This window comes from Coregonus lavaretus (genome assembly GCF_964263955.1).
Source record: "Coregonus lavaretus genome assembly, chromosome: 19".
In the NCBI taxonomy this organism is placed as follows: Eukaryota; Metazoa; Chordata; class Actinopteri; order Salmoniformes; family Salmonidae; genus Coregonus; species Coregonus lavaretus.
Window position 1 is genome coordinate 14994740 of NC_140006.1, and position 19250 is coordinate 15013989.

The following is a 19250-nucleotide window of genomic DNA, read 5'->3' on the forward strand; positions in this document are numbered from 1 at the left end:
GTGTGTGTGTGTGTGTGTGTGTGTGTGTGTGTGTGTGTTTTGAGAGAGATCAGGAGAGAGATCAAGAGAGAGATTGAGAAATAATCTAGGTGTTAATGGTTGACTTTTATAATGAACAAGGACACAAGCACAAGTAAAGGGTTACAGACACAAGAAGTGACTGGCACACAGGCTTTAATATATCACATGGCTTTTATTGAACACTGGATTATATTCTCCCAAAACACTGATGTGGTAGGCACATTCTCAACAGGCACAGCGGAACAAAAAACGAAACAAAGGACATGTCATGTATCAGTAACAGCAGGAAGTAGAGAGATGACAATACAGCAAAAAGATGTCTCCCTCTCTATGACAAAGTGGACATTCTCATCCACAAGAGCAGACTGATACAGTAGAACAAACCAATGGGCCAGATTAAGGATAATACATGTTACTAACAACTTACTTTTTATTCTAAGATGTTGTTTTTGGAGAGTCCGTAGCCTACAGAGAATTAGTTATAGCAAACACATAAGTGTCAAACAGTAAGTGCGCATCACCTTCTGCATATATTCTTTCAACATACAATAAACTCTTGACATATAGCTTGGCAGAATATGAAAATATAAAAAAAATCAGAGTTAACAGGAATATAAAATAAGGAAAAACTAGGCTAACATTCAACTTAACATGAATTCCAAATTTTTTTTTTAAACCATTGGAGCAGTGTATGAACTTTCTAGGAATTACTTAGGGGTTTGATATACATTTTTTTGGTTCCTTCGTAACTCCAAACTAGGTAGGTGTGAGTTGTTCTGTAAACTGAATATTACATCTACTTACAGTATTGCATAATGTCTAAAAAGCCATGCTTATAAAAAGACCATTCAAAGTTGTAAGATTTAACTTGATCTATAGTAACGTCAACATACTCAGCAAATCCATCCTGTCTATGGAATACTGTGTTTGTTTGTGTGTCAGATAATCAGAGATAAAACTTTTTAAAAGATCTGGTCCATCTAATCTGAGTTCTTGGGTCCATAACACCATCATTGTGTAAGGATTTTTTCCTTTGCATGAAATAACAGCAATCCCCTCAATTTATAGTCTCTATCTGGGTGAGTAGATGACTTCTGTCTGAACATTGATATATAAATGACGCAAAATACAGTAAGCAGTTTATCTTGGTTTCTCCCTCTTCCTTTACCTCTTAATTTCTACTCCTCAACCTCTCTCTACATTGTAATCAAATCAACTACCTCCCTCTTTCTTCCTCTCACACAGTAACAAACACCAGTCGGGCAGAGTAGATCAGGTCTGCCAGGTAGAGCACAAAGTTGACTGCAGTGAGCACAGCCACAGCCATCTGCTTGTCCCATTCGCACAGCCCATGATTTCTGCCACAGTTATTGGAGCTGAAGGAGGTGCCTCTGTGCTTCTTGTCAAACTTAAAAATGGGCCAGATGATGGTGGCGGAGAGGTACATGATGACAGCCAGTAGGGCGTAGGCAGACAAGAAGCGGGCGAAGGGGAAGGGCAGGCAGCCTGTGCACTCGCAGATACACAGCACGATAATGGCTGCCGACAGGATGAAACAGATGCAGTAGACGGCCAGGCACCACCTCAGTGCATTGTGAGAGTCGTAGGACACTGGGTCGCTGATGAAGACGAAGATGACGCAGGCTACAAAAGTCTCACACACCTTCAGCAGACCCGGGGCAGTGGCCATGTAACCTGCTACCTCTCCTGGCCTGGCTTTGCTGATGCTCACCTCACAAATGTAAGCGATGGTTGCCAGGCAGGAGAAGACGGTGGCTACGATGCGGTAGTCGCGAGTCTCACTTTGGGAGGTCTGGCCCTTGAGGTAGTAGAGGGGGAAGATGATGGAGGCAGAGAGGCAGAGCAGGGAGGCATAGCAGGCAAAGGTGATAGGGAAGTTCTTCCAGGAGACAGGGACACGGGTCTGCAGGCCAAACAGCTCCACCAGCAGCACCAGCAGGGTCCCAGCGAAGCTGAAGGCCCAGCAGAACACAAACCAGTCCCCTGTGCCATGGGAGAGGCTGGCCCCATGGACGGTCACAGCGAAGGCCACACAGGAGAACACCAGAGCACACAAACGCACCCAGAACAGGGGGTTGGAGTGCACTACCACTATCGGCATGATGGGATATGGATGATGCTTGACAACTAGAATGGGTTAGATTGACGTGAAAGGCTGAATTGGCTGGAGATTAGGTATTTCTGTGGAATACTGTATGACTACTGTTCTTGGTGCATCTGGTGCAGAGGGATCTATAAGGAGACACAGAATTGAGAGCAGCTTCAGTAACCAAGAACAAATTAACAGAATGCATTCATTTAAAAACAATGAAGTTCTTATTGCAAGTATTGATTCCATTATGGTTTTCATAAAACATTCTTGATGGTGTATCATATTTGACGACATGAGGGCAACAGTTGCAGTTTTTGTAAATTTCTCCTTGTAAATTTAACATAATAACGGGTGACAAAACACAAAAGTTAATCAATTAAATCATGGATTTTGCATTTTAAATACCATGTATAGGAGGATGAGAAAGTATATGTTCCTCCTTTTCAGTTTTATACTCTGTGAGAAGGCTTTATCAACTGAGGGATTCCGGTTCTGAGTCAGTGAGTCAGTGTCACTGGACATGCTTTTATCTACACCCCCCCCCCCCTTTTCAGACAGGCGTGGTGCTGAGAGAGACCCCCGCCCGACCTCACAGCCAGTCTGTCATCGGTCACTAACAGTCTCATTATGGAGAGACACCTAGTAACTATTGCTCCCTCCCACTCCCCCAAGTCACTCTCTCCTCCAATCCCCTCCACAAATGGTGAAGAGTCCATGCTCCCAGTTTACATACTGTAGAGGGACTAAAAGAGACACACCTGTTTACATTAACAAAATGTGTTGTTCAAACAGCAGGGGACAGAGAGTGGGAGCAGGAGGGAAGGGATATGGATAGAGAGAAATAGAGGAAACAGACAGATGAAGAAAGATTTTAAACTATGGACAAACTCAAAGTGAGAGTGATCAAAGCAGTCAGATAGAACAGGCTTGTTGAAATAAGTAAAATGGGGAAATCCCTGTGCCTTAACCTCAGAAGGACACATTTTAAACACAATGATGAAGAGGAATAGCAGAGCAGTGAGTCACCTCCCTCTCTCATTCTCTCTTTCTCTCTCGTGCACCCTCCCTCTTGTAAGATTTTCCAACTCGTTGATTTATACCAGCTATGCAGACTGCTGCCGAACTGCAAACTGAATCCAAAGGTGCCAAGTCCCCTTTCCCTCTCTCTTTTTTATGTTTTACTCTTTATGTATCTCTCTCTCTCCCTCTCCCTCTCTTTATGTATCTCTCTCTCTCTCTCCCTCTCCCTCTCTTTATGTATCTCTCTCTCTCGCCCTCTCCCTCTCTTTATATCTCTCTCTCTCTCTCTCTCTCTCTCAATTCCATTCAATATAAGGGCTTTATTGGCATGGGAAACATATGTTAACATTGCCAAAGCAAGTGAAGTAAATAGTAAACAAAAGTGAAATAAACGATACAAATTAACAGTAAACATTACACTCAGAAGTTCCAAAAGAATAAAGACATTTCAAATGTCATATTACAGTGTTATAACAATGTGCAAATAGGTAAAATAAACATAAATATGGGTTGTATTTACAATGGTGTTTGCTCTTCACTGGTTGCCCTTTTCTTGTGGCAACAAGTCACAAATATTGCTGCTGTGATGGCACACTGTGGTATTTCACCCAGTAGATATGGGAGTTTATCAAAATTTGGTTTGTTTTTCAATTCTTTGTGGATCTGTGTAATCTGAGGGAGGACTCTCTCTCTCTCTCTCTCTCTCTCTCTCTCTCTCTCTCTCTCTCTCTCTCTCTCTCTCTCTCTCTCTCTCTCTCTCTCTCTCTCTCTCTCTCTCTCTCTCTCTCTCTCTCTCTCTCTCTCTCTCTCTCTCTCTCTCTCTCTGAAACACCACTCATTTAAACCTCTTAAAATAAACCTATGGAAGGCAGTAATGGAAAAATCCATCCACTCCCAGCCATTACTTGGTACTTATGAAAGCATGTGAGGAAAGTAGGTAAAACATGAACAAGACCATAGAGTCCCTGCATAGAAAGCTACCTTTTAAGGGGTGGCATGGAAAAGACGGACTTCCCTTTAGAGAGGTGCTTAAAATAGGCTCATAGGCTCACACATAGCCTGGACAGGAGGGAAAACAGGACATATAATAACATACTTGTGCACAGTCACACACACACAAACACACATGCTTGAGGGTGAAGAGGGCAGGCTCAGTGTTTGTTTGCGGCAGGGGACACGAGCGTTGTCATGGCAAAACATGGTTAACTCGATTTCACCCTTAATCTAGATAAAGAGCCATAGGCTCCCAGGCTACTTAGGCATAGACACAAGACGGACTCTAGTCTGGCAGCTAATGATCCCACAAGAGAGAGAGAGAGAGAGAGAGAGAGAGAGAGAGAGAGAGAGAGAGAGAGAGAGAGAGAGAGAGAGAGAGAGAGAGAGAGAGAGAGAGAGAGAGAGAGAGAGAGAGAGAGAGAGAGAGAGAGAGAGAGAGAGAGAGAGAGAGAGAGAGAGAGAGAGAGAGAGAGATAGAGAGAGAGAGAGAGAGAGAGAGAGATACATAAAGAGTAAAACTATTTGCACATTGTTACAACACTGTATATAATTTGAAATGTCTTTATTCTTTTGGAACTTCTGAGTGTAATGTTTACTGTTAATATTTATTGTTTATTTCACTTTTGTTTCCTATGTACTTCACTTGCTTTGGCAATGTTAACATACGTTTCCCATGCCAATAAAGCCCTTAAATTGAATTGAATTGAGAGAGAGAGAGAGAGAGAGAGAGAGAGAGAGAGAGAGAGAGAGAGAGAGAGTGAGAGAAAAAAAGTGAGATAGAGGCACAATACAGTGATGTAAACTGTGGACACTGAATACTGTAATATTGAGATCGTTTAATCACTGAGGATGTTACAGAAATACACTAGGCCATGATGTATTGTTAAAACCAACAATGAGTCCATAATGTTCACATGTTGTTTCACCATGCTCCATCGGTGAGCTGGTCAGGTGCAACAATATAGGGGGAAATATTTGTGTTATAACACGTGTTCTGATCAATAGTAGGCACTATAGGAACGCCTGCACTCACACTCCCACAAACTATATCAGAGCCCTCATATTCAAAATATTAATCTGAAATCGGTTTACAACATTCCTGTTATTCTGACAGCTGTAGCCTACCGTTATCCTCCCGTTATTCTGGTTGCTCATTGACAACCACAGTCTGAGGTGGGTGTGACGCTCAATTGTGCCGCGCCCTGGAGTTTCTCGGTGTTAGAACAAAACTAGTGTATCCCCCATCAAGTCATTCATATGAGGCAAAAGACATTTGAATGGCAAAACAGTTTTACGACACTGCACAAGTTATTTTCTTGACTATCCCTGTGTCCAAAATACTTCTAGGCTATTTGTGATGTTTGTGATGTTTCAATTGCATAGTGTAGAAAGCTGACTCTGGAAGATAAACAACATTCCTGGAATGATTATTTTCAATGGACTGTGTTTAAACTATAAAAGGCATGCAAGTAGAGCAAGTTTCAACTGGTTGTACATTTTGTAGTCATGTTGAGAAACAAACTCTTGAATAGACCACTATAATACACAATCTCAAATATTACACTGTAACCAAAATGTATTACCTTTCTGTTACTTTGTGGCTGCAATATCCTCTGTTCTCTCTCAGGATCTCCAATCGAATGGGAGTTTGCAAGCGAAGCGCTCCTAGTCAGTTCTTACTACAGTCATAGTAGGAAATGCCCCTCCTCCCAGCTCCCCACCCATTGCAAACCAAATTAGGTATCAAATGTCTCCACCATCTATCTACTGTGCGCCATCCCATCCCTCCTCTACTTAAAATTGAACTTGACTAAGTAGGCTAGTTTAAAAGAATAATTGATTGTCAGTTTTCTGTAGGCTACAAGTGAGTTGCCAAATTGTGTTACAGTATGAATTTAAAATTGATTAAATTGAGATGTTGTGTCACTGGCCTACACACAATGCCCCATAATGTCAAAGTTGAATTATGTTTTTGGAATTTTTTACTAATTAATTACAAATGAAAAGGGGAAATGTCTTGAGTCAATAAGTATTCAACCACTTTGTTATGGCAAGCCTAAATAAAAAATTTGATTAACAAGTCACATAATAAGTTGCATGGACTCACTGTGTGCAATAATAGTGTTTAAAATGATTAAATGACTCATCTCTGTACCCCACACATACAATTATGTGTTCAAACACAGATTCAACCACAAAGTCCAGGGAGTTTTTCCAATGCCACACAAAGAAGGGCACCTATTGGTAGATGGGTAAAAAAATAAGAAGCAGACATTAAATATCCCTTTGAGCATGGTGAAGTTATTAATTACACTTTGGATGGTGTATAAATACACCCAGTCACTACAAAGATACAGGCGTCCTTCCTAACTCAGTTGCCGGAGATGAAGGAAACCGCTCAGGGATTTCACCATGAGGCCAATGGTGACTTTAAAACAGTTACAGAGTTTAATGGCTGTGATAGGAGAAAACTGAGGATGGATCAACAACATTGTAGTTACTCCACAATACTAACCTAAACGACAGAGTGAAAAGAAGGAAGCCTTTACAGAAAACAAACTATTACAAAACATGCATCCTGTTTGTAATAAGGCACTAAAGTAAAACTGCTAAAAATGTGGCAAAGAAATTAACTTTATGTCCTGAATACAAAGCGTTAAATTTGGGGTAAATCCAACACAACACATCTGTCACGTCTCCTCCAGTTGTTCCCTTCCGGCGCTATGATTCACTGGTCTACTGAGCCACCGGTCTGAGCGCACCACCTCGGCAACACCAGAATGGAAACCCAACGCACCCTAATCACCTCCAGCGCACCTGCACCTCATCACCACCCCTATTTAGCCCTGGACTGTTCTGGATGATGTTGTGTGTGTGATTGTTTAGCTTCGTGTCGTTTACTCTATCTGTGTTATTTCTCTTGCTCATTGTTAAGTAAACCTTGACCTTGTTAATTCCTGCGTCTGCGTCCTGCCTCTTCGTATACTCAGTACGCGTCACTCAGTACACTCAGTACTCAGTACACATCACTCAGTACCACTCTTCATATTTTCAACCATGGTGGTGGCTGGTGGTGGCTGCATCATGTTATGGGTATGCTTATCATCGACAAGGACTAGGGAGTCTTTTAGGATGAAAATAAACAGAAAAGAGCTAAGCATAGACAAAATTAATGGAGGAAAACCTGGTTGAGTCTACTTTCCAACAGACACTGAGAGACAAATTCACCTTTCAGCAGGACAATAACCTAAAAGGCCAAATATACACTGGAGTTGCTTACCAAGACAACACTGAATGTTCCTGAGTGGCCTAGTTACAGTCTTGATTTAAAACGCCTTGAAAATCTATGGCAAGACTTGAAAATTGCTGTCTAGCAATGATCAACAACCAACTTGACAGAGCTAGTATTGTACAATCCAGGTTTGCAAAGCCCTTAGAGACGTACCCAGAAAGACTCACAGCTGTAATCGCTGCCAAATGTGATTCTAACATGTATTGACTCAGGGGTGTCAATACATGTAGGCTAAATTAGATATTTCTGTATTTCATTGTCAATACATTTGCGAACATTTCTAAAAACATGTTTTCACTTTGTATTGTGTGTAGATGGGTGAAACTAAATCTTTTTTTGTTTGTTTTGTTATTTAGCAGACGCTCTTATCCAGAGCGACTTACAGGAGCAATTAGGGTTAAGTGCCTTGCTCATGGGCACATCAACATATTTTTCACCTAGTCGGATCTGGGATTAGAACCAGCGACCTTTCGGTTACTGACACAACGCACTTAACCACTAAGCTACCTGCCGCCCTATTTAATCCATTTTGAATTCATAAGTCAATAATAAGTCAAGGGGTATGAATACTCTCTGAAGGCACTGTAAATTAATTGAAATAATACATACAGGTTTATTAATTAAATTGATTGTCATTTAGTTATTACTGTTTCATTTGGCATAATGGTTCCAATTTATAGCAGGCAATGTCCTTCAATGGTATAAGATAACATATTGTTATAGGCTACAGATGTAATCAGTCAGTGGCTACCAAGATAATCAGTCAGTGGCTACCAAGATAATAAATAATTTTGCAGCTACTTTATTGTTGTTGTTCACATTATTTGTATATGTTGCTATGAAACAAGAGACAGTTCCCATGGAAACCACTATTTATTTACTACCCTAATGACTAGTGACTCAGAAACATGCGTTTCCCGGATCGGGTCTGAGACCGAAGGCATCTGAAGTTTTATTAAGCTGCACCAAATGTTGCACTCGCGCACCACAAGTATGCAAGCACACACACAACACACACACACACACATAGGCCTATACACTCTCTCTCTCTCTCTCTCTCTCTCTCTCTCTCTCTCTCTCACTCACTCTCTCTCTCTCACACACACACACACCACATGCACAACGGTGCCTGTTTGCAACTAAGGACTATGTCCACGAGCCCACAAGAACACCTGAAACCTATACTACGAATGTAGTTTCAAGTTTCAAGTTTTATTGTCACGTGGTGCACAAGTACAGTGAAATGCCTTTCTTGCAAGTTCAACTTCGGGTTTCTTTTATTTAACCTTTATTTAACTAGGCAAGTCAGTTAAGAACAAATTCTTATTTACAGTGACGGCCTACCAAAAGGCAAAAGGCCTCCTGCGGGGGCTGTGATTAAAAATTAAAATATAGGACAAAACACACATCACAACAAGAGAGACACTACATAAAGAGAGACCTAAGACAACAATATAGCATGGCAGCAACACATGACAACACAGCATGGTAGCAACACCACATGACAACAACATGGTTGCAACACAACATGGCAGAAGCACAACATGGTAGCAGCACAAAACATGGTACAAACATGATTGGGCACAGACCACTGCACAAAGGCAAGAAGGTAGAGACAACAATACATCACGCGAAGCAGCCACAACTGTCAATAAGAGTGCCCATGATTGAGTCTTTGAATGAAGAGATGGAGATAAAACTGTCCAGTTTGAGTGTTTTTTGCAGCTTGTTCCAGTCGATAGCTGCAGCGAACTGAAAAGAGGAGTGACCCAGGGATGTGTGTGCTTTGGGGACCTTTAACAGAATGTGACTGGCAGAACGGGTGTTGTATGTGGAGGATGAATGCTGCAGTAGGCATCTCAGATAGGGGGGAGTGAGGCCTAAGAGGGTTTTATAAATAAGCATCAACCAGTGGGTCTTGCAACGGGTATACAGAGATGACCAGTTTACAGAGGAGTATAGAATGCAGTGATGTGTCCTATAAGGAGCATTGGTAGCAAATCTGATGGCCGAATGGTAAAGAACATCTAGCCGCTCGAGAGCACCCTTACCTGCCGATCTATAAATTACGTCTCCGTAATCTAGCATGGGTAGGATGGTCATCTGAATCAGGGTTAGTTTGGCAGCTGGGGTGAAAGAGGAGCGATTACAATAGAGGAAACCAAGTCTAGATTTAACCTTATCCTGCAGCTTTGATATGTGCTGAGAGAAGGACAGTGTACTGTCTAGCCATACTCCCAATTACTTGTATGAGGTGCATTTTCCACATTTTCTTACGTTACAGCCTTATTCTAAAATGGCTTAAACAAAACAATTTCCTCAGCAATCTACACACAATACCCCATAATGACAAAGCGAAAAAAGGTTTTTAGAAATTTTAGCAAATGTATTAAAAACAGAAAACAGAAATACCTTATTTACATAAGTATTCAGACCCTTTGCTATGAGACTCGAAATTCAGCTCAGGTGCATCCTGTTTCCATTGATCATCCATCCTTGAGCTGTTTGTACAACTTGATTGGAGTCCACCTGTGGTAAATTCAATTGATTGTACATGATTTGGAAAGGCACACGCCTGTCTATATAAGGTCCCACAGTTGACAGTGCACGTCAGAGGAAAACCCATGAGGTCGAAGGAATTGTCCGTAGAGCTCCGGGACTGAATTGTGTCGAGGCACAGATATGGGGAAGGGTACCAAAACATTTCTGCAACATTGAAGGTCTCCAAGAAAACAGTGGCCCACATCATTCTTAAATGGAAGAAGTTTGGAACCACCAAAACTCTTCCTAGAGCAATCGGGGGAGAAGGGCCTTGGTCAGGGAGGTGACCAAGAACCCGATGGACACTCTGACAGAGCTCTAGAGTTCCTCTGTGGAGATGGGAGAACCTTCCAGAAGGACAACCATCTCTGCAGCACTCTACCAATTAGGCCTTTAAGGTAGAGTGGCCAGACGGAAGTAAAAGGCACATGACAGCCTGCTTCGAGTTTGCCAAAAGGCACCAAAAGACTCTTAGATCATGAGTAACAAGATTCTCTGGTCTGATTAAACCAAGATTGAACTCTTTGACCTGAATGCCAAGGGTCACGTCTGGAGGAAACCTGGCACCATCCCTATGGTGAAGCATGGTGGTGGCAGCATCATGCTGTGGGGATGTTTTTCAGCAGCAGGGACTGGGAGACTAGTCAGGCTTGAGGCAAAGATTAATGGAGCAAAGTACAGAGAGATCCTTGATGAAAACCTGCTCTAGAGCGCTCAGAACCTTAGACTGGGGGCGAAGGTTCACCTCGCAACAGGACAACGACCCTAAGCACACAGCCAAGACAATGCAGGAGTGGCTTCGGGACAAGTATTTGAATGTCCTTGAGTGGCCCAGCCAGAGCCCGGACTTGAACCCGATCACAACATCTCTGGAGAGACCTGAAAATAGCTGTGCAGCAACGCTCCCCATCCAACCTGACCGAATTTGAGAGGTTCTGCAGAGAAGAATGGGAGAAACTCCACAAATACAGGTGTGTCAAGCTTGTAGCGTCATACCCAAGAAGATCGAGGCTACCAAAGGTGCCTCAACAAAGTACTGAGTAAAGGCTCTGAATACTTCTGTAAATGTATATTTCCGTTTGTATTTTGTTTTATAAATTAGCAAAAATGTCTAAAAAACAGTTTTTGCTTTGTCATTACGGGGTATTGTGTGTAGATTGATGAGGGGGGGGAAAAACTATTTAATTAATTTTAGAATAAGGCTGTAACCTAACAAAATGTGGAAAAAGTGAAGGTGTCTGAATATTTCCGTAGGCATTGTAAATGGATGAGAGAGCTTCCTACTGCCTGAGCTATTTTGTTGATGTAAATTGAGAAGAGCATGGGGCCTAGGATTGAGCCTTGGGGTACTCCCTTGGCAACAGGCAGTAGCTGAGACAGCAGATGTTCTGACTTTATACACTGCACTCTTTGAGAGAGGTAGTTAGCAAACCATGTCAAAGACCCCTCGGAGACACCAATCCTCCTTAGCTGGCCCACAAGAATGGAATGGTCTACCGTATGAAAAGCTTTGGCCAAGTCAATAAAAATAGTAGCACAACATTGCTTAGAATCAAGGGCAATGGTGACATCTTTTAGGACCTTTAAGGTTGCAGTGACACATCCATAACCTGAGTGGAAACCTGATTGCATCCCAGAGAGAATACTATAGACATCAAGAAAGCCAGTCAGTTGATTATTGACAAGTTTTTCCAACACTTTTGATAAACAGGGCAAAATAGAAATGGGCCTATAACAGTTAGGATCAGCTTGATCTCCCCCTTTAAATAAAGGACGCACCATGGCTGCCTTCCAAGCAATGGGAACCTCCCCAGAGAGGAAAGACAGGTTAAATATGTCAGAGATAGGCTTGGCGATGATAGGGGCTGCAATCTTAAAGAAGAAAGGATCTAAACCATCTGAACCAGATGTTTTTTGGGGGTCAAGTTTAAGGAGCTCCTTTAGCACCTCAGACTCAGTGACTGCCTACAAGGAGAAACTTTGTAGTGGGGCAGGGGAAAAAGAGGGAGGAGCATTGGGGCTAGTCACATTAGAAGGGGTGGGAGATTAGGAAATGTTGGACAGGCAATGAGGCATGGCTGAGTCAAATAGGAATCCTGACTTAATGAAGTGGTGATTAAAGAGCTCAGCCATGTGCTCCTTGTCAGTAACAACCACATCATCAACATTAAGGGACATGGGCAGCTGTGAGGAGGAGGGTTTAATCTCCAGGTCTTTAACCGTTTTCCAGAACTTCTTGGGGTTAGACCCACAGAGAGAGAACTGGTATCACGAAAGTGGCTCACCTTTTCTGAGGACCAATTAAATCAGATTCCGTCCCTCTTGCAAAGACTGCATCATCATCCACTTAGTTTGAGGAAGACAACTGATTCAATATGTTTTTGTGTGTTAAAAAATAGTAACGTTAAAATCACATTACACATTTAGTAATGACAAATGCATTTGAAACTTAATGCACAGTAAAACTTTTGTGTGACTTATTATTTTATTTATAGGAGTGGGAAAAAAGGTGCTTGTGCATTGATAACCACACCAAAGCACATCAAAGTAATAAAATAAAGACAGCACTTCTGAAAGTCCATTTCACATGATAGCCTGCTGAATTTGCAAGATAACTTTTCTTTCATTTCGATTTTGGCACAAATGAAAATGTGCTACTGACTTGCCCATGGATCGATGTTTCAGCCATAGAAATAAGAATGAATAGAAAGGGCATCTCCACTCAAGTTAATGATGGCGTAATGGGTGGACTGGCAGCCATTTTGAGTGTACCCATGCCAGGAAGTAAAAGCAGGAAGTGTACCCTTCAATCTGTGCTGTGATTTGTTGAGTCAACTCAACTGACGTTACAAAAAATACATTCCATTGCATGAGCCACATCAGTTACATTCCATTGCATGAGCCACATCAGTTAGCGTCATTTGAATTAACGTTCTACATTACCATGGCAATCCAGCATCAGTTGATAAAACATTCCAAAATACCATGGAAATTATTGTATCACAATACCAGGCAGCCATTGCAAGTGTACCCATGAGTTTACCTGTCAATTGCCAGGGTTAGAAGGCCGTTCTATTAATTCTTATTTCTATGGTTTCAGCATAGAGCCCCACACTGGAGGTGTCATACTACCCATAAAACCTAGCGGTCAAACCGGGAAATGGTTCCAATAGTTTTTACACCATTCATTTTTCCCATAGGGGATTTTAGAAGCACTTAAAATAAGGAATGTGTTACGTGTAGGCTAACCCTGGCGTGACGTTTTGATAACCATATAACCATCTTTCGGACAAGATTACTTTTATCAGTATATTCGACTCTATTTACTCTCAGATTTGAAAATGCTAAATAGCATCAAAGTGGACATAATGCAAGACTACAAATTCCTGCACGTCATCTCTAGCTGACACCTTTGCTAACAGGTATTGTGTCACTTTAAAATTTGCCCAAGACAGTTCATTGAATTGTCCATTTAAAGACATTATCCAATTTATGAATTACTACATTTAGCTAACATTAGATAGTTAATCCAGAGATTCTTAACTTTGCCTCGATTCGGCAGTCTCGTCCAGATCATCATGGTGTTGTTGTTTTTATCGCACTGCTTTGCTTTATCTTGGCCAGGTCGCAGTTGTAAATGAGAACTTGTTCTCAACTGGCTTACCTGGTTAAATAAAGGTGAAATAAATAAATAAATAAAAAATTTTAGTTCTTTATGATAGCCACATTATCAGCTAATTAGCATTTCATTTGTTGGGGGTAAATACAGACAAATATATTTATAAGTGAACTTGTCCGAGAGAGATTTACAAGGTTATCAAAAGGTAAGACTTCACTAAACACAGCCCTTTTTTAAGTGTTTCTAAAATCCCCTATGGGGAAGATTAATGGTGAAAAAACGATTGTAACAATTTCCCCATTTGACCGCTAGGTTTTATGAGTTATGACTCACACTGTGACACTCTTTTGTCTCAATGAAGAGTTTGGCCTTCGACTAGCCACGTGTGACATACAAGCCCAGTTACAAGCCTGCTAGGAGTTATGCTGCGTTCCAAATAACTGGGAAATCTAAAAAATACGAGGTCAAATCCAAACGTCAGTGATCTTCAGGTCGGAAAGTTGGAGCTCAAGAAAGAGGCCTGAGTTCCCGAGTTGGATGACAGTTCAAAACGATTTTTCCCAGTCTGAGCTCATTTTCTTTCGACTTCCCAGTTGTTTTGAACACCCTGAAGTCGGAAGCGACTTCCGAGTTCCCAATTGTTGTGAACGCGGCAAGCGGACGAGAAATATCTACCGTCATAGTATGGTAGAATGGGCCTCCCTAAAAATACGCCACTTAGATACATCTACAACCGGAAGTGACTTTCATAGCAGGTTAGGAGAGCATTTTCGCTAACTCTAACCCTTTTCCTAACCAAGCGGTATGTGATATTCATCATTAGGGTGGATAGTTGTTGTTTCACATTCAGGCATAGACTACTTTTTACAGTTATTTTACAGTTCTGCCTCTTAGTGCTGAGCGATTTAGTGCTTTTGAGGTCGGTTCGTTCAGTTTCGGTTCAATTATTAAACAATAATCATGGTTTTTGATTTCGGTTTTGATTGTTTGGGTTGAATGCTGTAACAACACAGAATAAAACCATTAATAATAGTCCCATGATGGTAGTGACTGCCCATTACTGCTTATCACGTATTAACCATCATTTATTCACATTACTTTAATAAAATATTAAAGTTGTGTTTATTCGCTACATTTGTTTTATTTGGTGACTTTCATTCCAAGTCACCATCTCATCTCTATAGAGCTGCTGCCTTTGCTGTCTGACAAAATCACTATTTTGTAGTTCTTCAAAGTAAATAAGGCATACTTTTATGATTTCTGAATACCAACGATCAATCACTTAAATCATGTATTTTCGGGTAGAGATCCCTTGAGAAGCAACAGCTGCTCTCTATATCCCCTCACGATGCGCATACTTCTGTCTCTTCCGTAGACAATATAAAAGAAACACAGACCAGACAAGTAATGTGCAGTGGATTATGGTCATTGTATGTCACGTAGCAGGTGCTCCGAATGTTTCGTGAATAATTTGTAATTTCTGTCACCTCAACACAATAACCTGACGCCTGAAAAGGTCCAGATGACACCAAAGAATGGACATATTCACTGACTTGGAAAATAATTTATAGATTAACCTTCAAAATAGTATGAGCTCACTGGTAATACTAAATATTTACATTTGAATAAAGTCCAGTTAAACAGCTAAAATGATGGGATATATACATAGGTTATTGGTAAACTTGTTGGCTGTTTTAATTGTATTGGACAATTCTGGAAAGCTGCTATTCATATTCATTTTTTGACGATGTATGATTTCACATGTATCACTTGGGAACGAATGTCTTCTTCCCATTCGTCCACCCACTGCATACTTAGCTATGCCGCGTTCAAAACAAACGGGAACTGTGAACTCTTACAAAACGGCTAACATTTTATACTCACGTCATTTTACTGCGTCTACAGTACATTTGTTTGGAAAAAGAAGATGGCTTCAGGGTCAGCCGGACAAGACACAGAACTGGATGAGTTATTGGACAGTATGATTTTACATTACTTCCTGAGTGAAGTGTGATTGTAATCAATCCTGCCAATACATTAATTCATACAAAGAATGGTGTCAAACGTGGAGCAACGCGCCTTGTTAGCTAGCTAGCTAACGTTAGCCAGTTTAGCTGGTGGAATTTGGTTGGATCTGCCTGCCAAGTCCAAAACGAAAGCCAGGCATTATCTTACAAAATCTTCTGCCTTTTGCAGTTTACAAAGACGTCATCATTAGCGTTACAACGCTGCAGCAGATGGCTCAGTGGGGGTTTATATGATAGCATAATTTGTCGTTAGCTTTGACACCGATTTGACAGAATTGAAACGGCATCAAATGTAGAAAGCTAAACTGCCCTTGAATTATTATTATAATTATTTAATTTTTTATGGTTGAAGCACTAGTATGACAGCTAGTGTGATCTGGATTGACAGACAGCTCTGTCATTGTTTATGTCAACTGGATAACCAATTTGAATTTATAATGGTTTTGCATACTAGTAACCAATACCACTTTGTGTATTATTAGATACAGCCGGCTGCCAGACTAGACTAGAGACTACTGTTATCTTGATAGGAGGAATTGAATGCAATTACCATATCATAATTTGCCGTTTTTGGGGAAGTTTTGCTGAGTTTCTAAAGTAGAAGTAGTGACCTCATCAAACTGAGTTTGATAATCAACTAATACATGACTGAATTGCACATTGACCCTGACTTTAAAGAGTTGACCTTTGTCCTCTAACTACCTGATCAATCTCTTCACCTTGCCTTGACCATGCTTCCACCAGCTCCTGCTAAATGCTGACATCTGTGCCACAGCATCTCCACTTCTACTGTCTTTCCTCTATTAAAGGTGCGCTCGATGACTTTGACAAGACAAACTCGGCCCCCTCGGGCCCAGCCCCTGCTGCTGCCGTGCCCCCATCAGCCAAGGGCAGTGAGGAGAAAGTAAGTGAATCTTTTCCCTGGTTTCTAGAATGTCCCCTAACTTCACCAATTGCCTGGTGCTTGCTTATAAGAAGCTCTAGTTGTTAGTGTTCTGATTGTGGTACAGAAGGTATCTTTCAGTGTTTCCTCAATGTCTGTCAACCCTTCCCTCTAAATTTCTGTCTGTGAATGGGGGAAGACCAATTGACCAAGATTTTGTTTACCTGTTGATGCACATCTCTCTAGCCCCCTCTACTGGAGGACAGTCAGTTCTTCGAGGCTCTGTTTGAAGGGGAGATGGCCTCTCAGGCAAAGGAGGAGTGGGAGAAAGCCATGACTGAACTTGCACAGGAAGAGCCTGAGCTGCTGCAACACTTTCACAAATTGTCAGAGGCAGCAGGGAAAGTTGGTAAGCATCCACATATTTTCAGTTCTGTTCTTACGTGCCCATCTATTTTTATTCATGTCAGTGTTTTTTCCCCTGTGTTTTGCTGATTTTTTTTTGGGGGGGACAGGTACTGATGTAGCCTCCCAACAAGAATTCACTTCCTGTCTCAAAGATACCCTCAGTGGATTGGCGAAAAATGCAGACAATTTACAGGTAGTTCCGATTATTATAATTTGGACGTTTTCTGAAAATATTGACCATTGGTGGAATGCCTGTTTCTTTGCACTTCAATGCATTTCAGACTGTTCTCTTGTTTTTATTAATCAGAGTGCAGGATTGGCTGGAGAGGATCTGGCAAAGACTCTGGAAGGGCTGGATTTGGATGAGGGTGGAGAGCGGGGCGGCCAAGATGGAAACATCCTGCCGATCATGCAGTCCATCATGCAGAATCTTCTCTCCAAGGAAGTGCTCTACCCATCTCTCAAAGAAATCACTGAGAAGGTTAGTGTGTTTCTTCTGTGTTTATGTTTGGGTTTTCCCTCAAATTATATTGTTAACAGGCCACTTGCAGTTGTTTAATCTTATTTTGATATGTCTTGCGCTCGTATGCCCTTTACACAACTTTCTAACCGGATAACTGATTGTCATTCACTCCTCATGCAGTATCCTGAGTGGCTGAACAGCAATCATCAGTGCCTCCCCCCAGATCAGTTCCAGCGCTACGAACAGCAGCACAAGGTCATGGGAGAGATCTGCAGCCAGTTTGAGAAGGAGGGAGATGGGGAGAATAGCTTTGAGAGCATTCTGGAACTCATGCAGCAGGTGAGACAAACTTGCATGAACTGTTGGTTGTCCATACTGATGGTTTCCTGTGCATGGATATTGATTATGAGTTATTATCTGAATTTTCAGCTACAAGACCTGGGCCAACCACCGAAAGAGCTGGCTGGTGAATCGGTATGTTTCTCCTATCTCTTTCTTTGTCTACCAACCTATCTTTGTTAGTGCAGCTGTATAGTAATGTTAAATTAAACCCCCTATCTGTTTTCCCCCATCAGCCACCTGGCCTAAACTTTGACCTGGAATCCCTGAATCTCCCAGGAGCCTCTGGGACTGGAGCTGCAGAGCAGTGCTCGATCATGTGATCTCAGAACAGCCAGTTCATTTGAAACACAGACTAGGGGCTGACGAGAGAGGACCATCAATCACTAGAGCAGAAGGACAACAAGACTTTGTACTGCTCTCCTCCTAACATATGTTTCTGTGTCAAAATAGAAGGGCGGCACAACAAACCAATCATCACATAACTGATTTTAAATCAATTGCTTTGTCATAATAAGCTCTTCCAGGTCGTAGCATTCCCACACACAGCTCAACTGACTAGCACTTGACTTATTTTACATTTACGTCATTTAGCAGACGCTCTTATCCAGAGCGACTTACAAGAGCAATTAGGGTTAAGTGCCTTGCTCAAGGGCACATCAACAGATTTTTCACCTAGTCGGCTCGGGGATTAGAACCAGCGACCTTTCGGTTACTGGCACAACGCTCTTAACCACTAAGTTACCTGCCGCCCCTGTTTAGCCTCATGGTAGGACTGGTTGAACTGCCCTATTGGTTAAAACGGTGCCTTGCACATTTTTCTTGAGAATTAGAGAATGTTCATTATTGTTATGAGTCTTACAGAAGGGATAATAGGGTTCTCTGTTGTAAGAGTTGCTGAGTGATGATTGAGTTGTATCATGGGGCTGCGTGCCTAACTAAGGTTGTTGAGTCAGTGTCACAGTTCCACTCATCAATAAAGTAACACTAACACCCCGGGGGTTGATTAGGTTGTTTCTGACCACTAGTTTAGATTTACAAAATGTGTCATTTTCAACATTAATACTGTTAATATAACAAATGGGTGTAGATTAATATTGATGGTTGCCTAACCAGTGTACATTTGTGAATTATTTAAAGAAAAGAAAATGCAAGAGTTATACTTGCCTCGTTCTAATTTCATAACATAATCATAAGACGGCTAGCTGATTTGAGAGACTTTACCTGGGTTCTCGGTTAGTTATATCTTCCCAATAACTGCCATGTTGTACCAGAGACGGTATACTGGTCTGTGCACATGATTTGACCTCTAGTTTTCATGACGTTGGTTCAAAAGTCATTGTTACACCGATAAGAGTCCACAGCCTCAGAGCCAGTTATGCGGCCAATTATGACATGTTTATACAGTGAGGGAAAAAAGTATTTGATCCCCTGCTGATTTTGTACGTTTGCCCACTGACAAAGAAATGATCAGTCTATAATTTTAATGGTAGGTTTATTTAAACAGTGAGAGACAGTATAACAACAA

At 41.5% G+C, this 19250-nt stretch overlaps 2 protein-coding genes across 3 annotated transcripts; one reads left to right on the plus strand and one right to left on the minus strand.

Moving 5' to 3' along the window:
* Window positions 1-176: 176 nt before the first annotated feature.
* LOC311146531 (myeloid-associated differentiation marker homolog) lies at window positions 177-5813 on the minus strand. The gene is made up of 2 exons (XM_084183049.1): window positions 5734-5813; window positions 177-2274 (listed from the first exon to the last, which is right to left on the minus strand). The coding sequence occupies exon 2, from the start codon at window positions 2141-2143 to the stop codon at window positions 1259-1261; it is 885 nt and encodes a 294-aa protein (XP_084039175.1). The 5' UTR covers window positions 2144-2274; window positions 5734-5813; the 3' UTR covers window positions 177-1258.
* A 9630-nt stretch (window positions 5814-15443) lies between these two features.
* LOC311146645 (peroxisomal biogenesis factor 19-like) lies at window positions 15444-18718 on the plus strand. Of its 2 annotated transcripts, XM_084183177.1 has the most exons (8): window positions 15444-15581; window positions 16439-16533; window positions 16759-16921; window positions 17028-17113; window positions 17228-17401; window positions 17564-17722; window positions 17813-17857; window positions 17959-18718. In XM_084183177.1, exons 1-8 carry the CDS (start codon window positions 15530-15532, stop codon window positions 18043-18045), a joined length of 861 nt encoding a protein of 286 aa, XP_084039303.1. In that variant the 5' UTR covers window positions 15444-15529; the 3' UTR covers window positions 18046-18718. The 2 variants fall into 2 exon arrangements, with proteins under 2 accessions (XP_084039303.1, XP_084039302.1); XM_084183176.1 differs by lacking the exon at window positions 15444-15581 and having other exon boundaries at window positions 16301-16533.
* Window positions 18719-19250: the final 532 nt, after the last annotated feature.